General features: G+C 47.3%; 1 protein-coding gene across 1 annotated transcript in view; it reads left to right on the top strand.

Moving 5' to 3' along the window:
* Nucleotides 1–1,444: 1,444 nt before the first annotated feature.
* Nucleotides 1,445–7,309, top strand: part of LOC128275558 (tyramine beta-hydroxylase) — a 20,439-nt gene continuing 14,574 nt past the window's right edge. Inside the window, exon 1 of the mRNA XM_053014142.1 lies at nucleotides 1,445–1,502. Coding sequence (XP_052870102.1) covers nucleotides 1,445–1,502 — 58 coding nt within the window. The remainder of the gene's footprint in view (nucleotides 1,503–7,309) is intronic.

Raw genomic sequence — 7,309 nt, 5'->3', positions numbered from 1 at the left:
CAATTCTGTTGTCATCAAGGTTTTAGTCAATAGAACTGAAGAAAATAATTGGTTTCTTGACAGTTCCGTTTCTCGCGGTGCGACGCCAGCTAACTGCGGTGTTCTGTACCACTCACCAAGTTCAAGTGATTCACGTTGTATGGAAATACTAGATGTATGGCTAGAGGAATTTGTTCATCTTAACAAAAAGAATTTGGTAAGGGGAGACTTTAATATTGATTGGTTAAACTTGCAAAAGTCCCTAAACCTTGCACGTGTTTGAGAAGAAGCAACAGCAGCCAGCAGCAGAATGGTAATTCTTGGTCTTTGGTGTTTCATTAGTGTACCCAGAGCTTCATTCACACACACTCGCGTGATAGTGGTCCTTATCACTCACTTATCACTACTAACGAGGTTAATTCAAGAAAGTGTATAGGGAAGAAGCGCGCGCGGCAATTGATCATTTTCACACACAGTGGCGCGCGGATTCGAACTCCGGTGCAGCGGCACCCGAACCGGGCGCCCTACACTAGCAAGGACATCCAGCGACAGGGACCGCCTTTGAGCTAATAAAAACCCTCCTAATGACCGTATCGCGGTGGCAGCACCGGAACGGATTAGCTTTCAATGCGATTATCCGTCCCACGCACATCCCTGACACAGAACGTGAACGTGGCAAAGGGCCAATAAATTTTGGCTAATAAACACACACTCCACTCCCCGGGACCCTTGCCCTGCGGTGCGTTGGCTGGCTGGCTGGAGTGGGGTGTTGGGCGATAAACACATTACATGGCTTCACCGACACAAAGCCAACCACTTTTTTGATCGATAATCGCTTATTTGATTGTGGCGCGTGCCGTCGTTTTCCGTCGTTGAACCGCGATGGGCGCCAGGACGCCCATCCACCCCATCCACCCTGCACCTCTCTCTCGCTCTCCCTTTCTCTCACTAACTCTCTCTGGCGTAGTAGTAGTTTCACTGCATCCCAAGCACTGCGGGTCCGTGTAGGTTCGGGTTCGGGAAACCATCCCAACCCAAACGACGGGGTGAGGTGAGGTCGGGGCCCCTTCTCCCTTCGCCCGTGTGTGTGTGCCGGCGTGTGCGACAACTTTTCTCACATTGCTCTCGCGCCGCGCCGCGCCACGCCGGAAGTCGTCGATGACCGTCGATGCGCCGTCGCCGGCGGCGTGCCGTTTTATTTATTTATTTATTTATCTGCTTACCCACTTAAATGGCCTGTCGTCGACCCCGTCGACCCAGCCCGCCGCCATCCGGTGGCGGCAAAAAGGGAGCCGAAAAAGAGAGAGAGCGGGCAATTCGGCACGCCGTGCCGATTGAGCATTTTGCACGGCTTTTCCACCAAATTTTCTCCACCCTTCGGTCGGCTGGCCGGCCGGCCGGTCGGCACGGTACTTTGCATTTTATACCCTTCCGCTACGGCCACCCCGGCGTCCGCTCCCGGGTAATGGATAGTGTCACCGCGGCTCCTGGCTCCGTGCTGTCCGGAGGAACGGTCGGCATTCGTACGTTCCTTATTCGTGTGTCCCGACGCAGCTCATCCGTAACGTACTGGAGGTTTCTTTTGTTGTTGTTGTTGTTGTGATTTCTGATTTTTCTTCTACGGCCCGAATTCCGGCTCCGAAACCGTGTCCATGGCCACGGGACCGCCGTGCCGTGGACGCATTCAAAACGATTAAATATTCATCATAAATCAATCTGGCTCAAAGGTTTTTCGCTGGCCCCGCACCTGCCTCGGCCTGCGTTCGGTTCGTCCGGGCTTCCCCGTACGGTTGTCGATTAAGGCGCACAGACCGGAGGCCGGAGGCACAAATGGAACGGCGGAAATGGAGCGTGAACCGTCCGTGTGGACCCCGTGTGCCGGACTTAAAAGCCTTTAAAATGGGCCGACCGGCCGGCTAGCCGGCCCTGGTCTGGTCTGGTTATCGATTGCCAAAATCGACTAATGCGACCGGGGGCCCCGCGCCACTTACAATCAACGTCGTCCTTTTTTCCCGAACCGATTTTTTTTTCTTTACTTAACTCTCGCAAATTCGCAGTGTAATACTGACGCAGCGGCGTCTGCGGGTTGGGAAATGTTTCTTCCAGTAAGATAAATCACTTTTCCGATGGCTGTGCGGGTCGGAAAGCGGAACGCACTCTCCTCGCAGTCCACAGCACAAGTCCGTGCGCCGAGAACCACCGTGATCTGGCCGATCTTGGCGGCTGCATCAACCAATGACCTCTTTTATTTGCATTTCGAAGCCTTGTGATTTTTCGAAACGGGGTTTCAGATAACGAAGTGGTAGTTTTTGGTTATTATTTATTATTACAAAAACAGTCAACAGGCAACGTAGCCTAATTGACAAATTTACTTAATTAAGAGCTAGAACGAACACCACACGCGACTGGTGAAACGAACGCAGAAGTTGGTAACCGGTATTTAGAAGGAAACATACACGAATACAAGAATTACACAGTAACATCGATGAACTAAGAAGACATGAATGCAAAAAAATCGGGACACTGACCAATGGACATAGTTAAGTCAAGGAGTGAGGAAATTGCTGTTTCGAAATCACAGGGCTGGTATTTTACAGTTTTCGAATATATGTATCTGTCAATCCAAGCATCAAACTTTTAGTTAAAGGTCTGCCATTTAAGAAAATAAATCGTTCAACAACAGAACAAAACGCAAATCGGGTTCTTGAGCAACAGGGTGGAAACGCTCATTTTTCTTCTGCGACAAGGCTCTTAAGCAAGCCAAAATACGTCATCTGGGGTGCTGAACACCCTTAATCGATTGAACAGAGACACCGGTATATCCCGAAAACGATAAAGATAAGCCAGTTTTTAAATTTAAAAAACGAGTTTTAGAAAAAGGTTAGCTACAGCAAGGTCCAAAATTGGGCCGACCAGCACCAATAAGCGATGCATCGAAAGAAAGAGACGAAGCTAGTTTAATCATAAGAAAAAGTACTATAAATTGAGAAAATTGTTAGAATAAAGAAGATATCATTAGTCTACGGAACGCTCTCGTCTTCAGCCTTTTACTCTTGGACCGTTTGATCCCGCTTGTGAGATCCCTCCGGATGTTGACTGCTTACAATCGTTTGCACCACTCCGTCGGAACTCTAATAGTCGGAAACCAATCTTCTCTCGAGGCTTCCACTGTCAGGCAGTAGTACCATGTCCGTGCCAAGCCAAAAGAGTCGTTTAAAAAACGGTTTACGGCTATGGACGATGGACGATCACAGACGATAGACGCATGACACACGTTATTTTTGGCCTGCAATCGAAGATATGGTAACATTCGCCCGACTTATGGCCGAGCTAACACCCGAAATGTACAATATAGTCATTGAAAATTATCTTAGCTGTTGCCATAGATCCGGAGGCAGGAATCTGAACGATGTGAACAATCGGAACCGCTTGAGTTGGTGATAACAAGGCTCTGTACTTGCTGAAGGAAATGATATTGATAGAAAACCAAATCCCTTTAAATCTAATAATAGATAAAACAATCACTATAATTAAATCAATAACGAATGCATAAAGACGTGGAGAGTACGCAGTTCTGTGTCGACGTTGACCAACTAGGCCCAACCTGGATTGGCTTGCGCCTTGTGCTTGTATGGCTGCTTGCAAATAAAACACTGAACTCCACACCTTTGCACTTGTCGTCTTCTGCTGTGTTTAGTCATCGGCTTTGCCAAATCACACAAATCGGTTTGAAATCGATTTCCCAACTTTCCGGCACTTTTCCCTTATCGCTTTCCTTTTCCTAGATTGCACGCCGCCTTTTTTTTGTTCCATTTCAATTCTCTTCATTACGGCTTTTCCTTTACGTTCTATTGGATTTTCACGAACGCTCTTCATCTATCTCTTCCTCCTTTTCTCTCTCTCTCTCTCTCTCTATCGGTCTCTGTCGCGGCGTGATGGATGCGATAAGAATGACCGATTAAGTAGCAGATGGGCCGACCCTTTTAAACAAACCAAGGGAACAAGCACGTGAGCACGTGGTCACCGGACGACAACGACGATGATGATGTTTAAGATAAAAATCTTCAATTTTTATCCTTCCATTAGAGCCCACCCTACCTCTCCCTGCCTGTCCGTTTTTTAGTGGTTTTCAGTTTAGCTTTCGCTGTTACTGTGCCTTGCCTCCCCTAGGCCCCGGGCAGCCTCCACATGTGTGACCGCGGTTGACGACGCAGGCACGTGATTTGGCTGACGGAAGTTGGGCACGGTTTGCGGCCGACACGGTGCCGTTATGGATGGATAAGCCGGTTGGTTCGTCCCGCACCGAATCGGTGCCTAATTTGGTGCTCATTTGCGGCATGGACGGCGCCGTAAATGGGTCGCGAGGGAGCCGCTAAACGATAGGGCGGCTGAAGGGAAGTCTGCGATTTGGCATGTTGAAGTTTGGCTTTTTATTATGCATCTTCTACCGGATTACAGCTCGGCGGTAAAGCATTTTCCATGCTTCACACCAATTGCTTACAGTCCTTTTTGCGCTTCGTTCTTTTTGTAGATGGCAAACTGGCAATTGAAAATAAGTGACGAAAAATGTGATCAGCGCAACTGGATGCAGGAAGCACCATTTCAAGCCAGAAGCATATAGCACATCATGCAACATCTTTTGTGAGTGAAAGCTAGGACCATGGAAATAAATACTACGAGCAATAACATGTAGCCAGAAAAACACTAATGTTCAATATTTGCACTGACTTGAATTACACACCATCTGAATATGTGGAAAGAACTGCAAAAATCCCATCGGAATCGCCGTTGCGCTGTTTATTTGAAGCGAGAAACTTTTCTGAGTTTGCAAGGGAAAAAGTGAAACATTTCGCCTTTGTGTGTGAAATGTTTCACCGAATGAGTGCAAAAAAGTTCCACGCAGTCGCGTGTGTTGAGCTTTGGGTGTAGCTTTGGTTGGTTGAACGAGCTTCAGGCAAAGCTTAGTGGCAAGTCGGTGTAAGCAAAGTCCGACCAATTGATTTGCTGCTGGGTGGCATATCCAGTAAGTAATCAGTATGTATCCAGTAAGTACATGCGTTTTATTTCTCTGCAGCGCAAGTACTTCAATTTTTGTAGATGGACTTGATACAATGGCGATGGCCATGTTAACCACTTATGTTGGTGAAGACGGACTAGCGATGTAGAAAACTGTAGGTCGGTTGCTAAAGCGTTATAAAAATGGATTGATTTTAGTTTTTAATCAAAGATAGTCAACAGACATGAAGACCAATTTATCATTGATAGGTCAATATTTGTTGCTCGTCTGTAGACATCCGGACATCCGTCTGCGCTGCACCGATTAATCGGTTTCGAAGCGAAAGACGTAGGTCTGCATCCTGACAGTGCCGGTCAACTGGAGCGCAAAAGAGCTGGTGCTAAATGCGGCTCTGCATGTGATAATAAAAATAAATAACATTATATTTGCAACTGGATCAATTAAAATGGACGGTCGCATGCGGACCCGTTTATAGCCAGAACATAAGGACCCCATTAGTACGAGTAGACCCCATTAGTGAGAGTGAACCATTTAATCAGTTCTGCAGGATATCATGCTTGAATCAATCTCCATTGGCACTGCCTCGGTATTGGAACAGGCTGATGTCATTGCGTGTGACTAAAAGCTGCCGATAACTCGTCATAACTATCATTACTCTAAGCAAGCGTTGGTGTGCTTGGGCCAAACGGTATTGGCAAATTTCAAGAATATGCCCGGAAGCTCCAACCCCGGAACTCTACAAGAATAACTATATCCGATGCTTCGGATCTCCAAAATGCTTGAAGTACGTGAAGTCATTCACTAAACTAGAATAAGAACTCAGAGATTCAGAGAGCAGCATCGTTGACTTTATGTGTTTTCATGGCTAAAACACGATGTTTGAGTTCTGAGAACGAACTCTTTAACGATTTTTCTTCTAATCGCTATTAGAAATAGGTCCATCTCTTCAGAAGTAGGTCCAGAATTAGGTGAAGATAAGGTAGAGAAGCAAATCGGGATATATTCCTGTCGTCCAACATGTGTTCAGTGTTTTTTTACTAGCACTTCTACTACTTCTAGGCTATTCGGGCGACAGTTAAGGTTTTCCTATTATTACTTTTTTAAGCTTTTTTTAAATTTTATAAACATAGGTAATTAAACGAGAATCAAGGTTAGTAGTTTTGAGGGTACGGGCTATTTGAGGGGAGTCGCACATAGTTCCATATTTTTGTGCTACCTTGGGCTTTCCGTCACCAATCTTAGACACGGCCAAGAACGGTCGTTCTATATTTTATGCTGAAGTGATTTGCTTTAAATGACAAAATATATATGACATAAGCGTGTACGTGCATTCAAAGGTGTTGATAGGCACCGAAAAGTAATAAATATGTAGATACCTAATGTGATCCCCAAGTCCCAGCGCGGTTTCTGACGTACATTTTAACACCGCGCCCTGCGTGAATTTGAAGGGCTCCCGGTGATCTTTATGTGAAGTACCTTGTACACGAAACCGGCCGGCTTTCGACATGAAAGGCAACTGAGCCGGATCTTAGGTAAGGTAGGCTAGCATAACAAACGAGAGATGCACCGGCTGAGGCTGAACCGTGAGGCACCGTGTTCTATGCTCACCTACACGGCACGCGATTTATGCTGTCCGCGTGTGTGTGTGCGTGGAAGGTGTAACGGTGGTATGGGTTTCCTTTTTTTAAACAAATCACCCACCGGAAGATGTGGCCTTTGAGTGGAGGCAGCGTGCCACCTTCACGTGACGCTCGTGCGCTGACATCAGGGGCATAGCCGAGGTACCGCTCTTCAGACTACCCCGTACACCAGAACCCCCCTCCGTTCCCTTACGGCCACCGCGTTTTAGCACCCGTGCCTGGCCTAGTCTAATTCATATTTTATCATGTGACTGCGCCTCTCCGACTCCGCCACAACCGCGACTCTCAAAACCACCCTCTCGTCTGGGCTGCATCATCCTACATTAATCTTCCCCATTCCCCTTCCCGAAGGTCCTGCGTCTGCCTTTTTTCTGACCACCTTCCCAGGCTCCCGTCGCCCGTGGTTTCGGTCTCGGAATGCTATGGAAGCTGCCTGACTTTATCGACATCCTCGGTGGATGGGTGGCTGGGTGGGTTTGCTAGGCTACAAAACGTGCTGCTAACAAGCAGAACGATGGTGGGCGGTGTCGCGGGCGCCGAAAAGCGTTTCGTGAGAAGATTAAACTTAATTTGACAGCTTTTAGCCGCTCGTATGCCAGCATATGCCGGTTTTAGTAAGCATATGAGTGTGTGTGTGTGTGTGTGTGTGTGTGTGTGTGTGTGTGTGTGTGTG

Source organism: Anopheles cruzii, chromosome X (genome assembly GCF_943734635.1).
Source record: "Anopheles cruzii chromosome X, idAnoCruzAS_RS32_06, whole genome shotgun sequence".
NCBI classification, from domain to species: Eukaryota; Metazoa; Arthropoda; class Insecta; order Diptera; family Culicidae; genus Anopheles; species Anopheles cruzii.
This window is presented reverse-complemented; position numbering and strand designations above follow the sequence as displayed.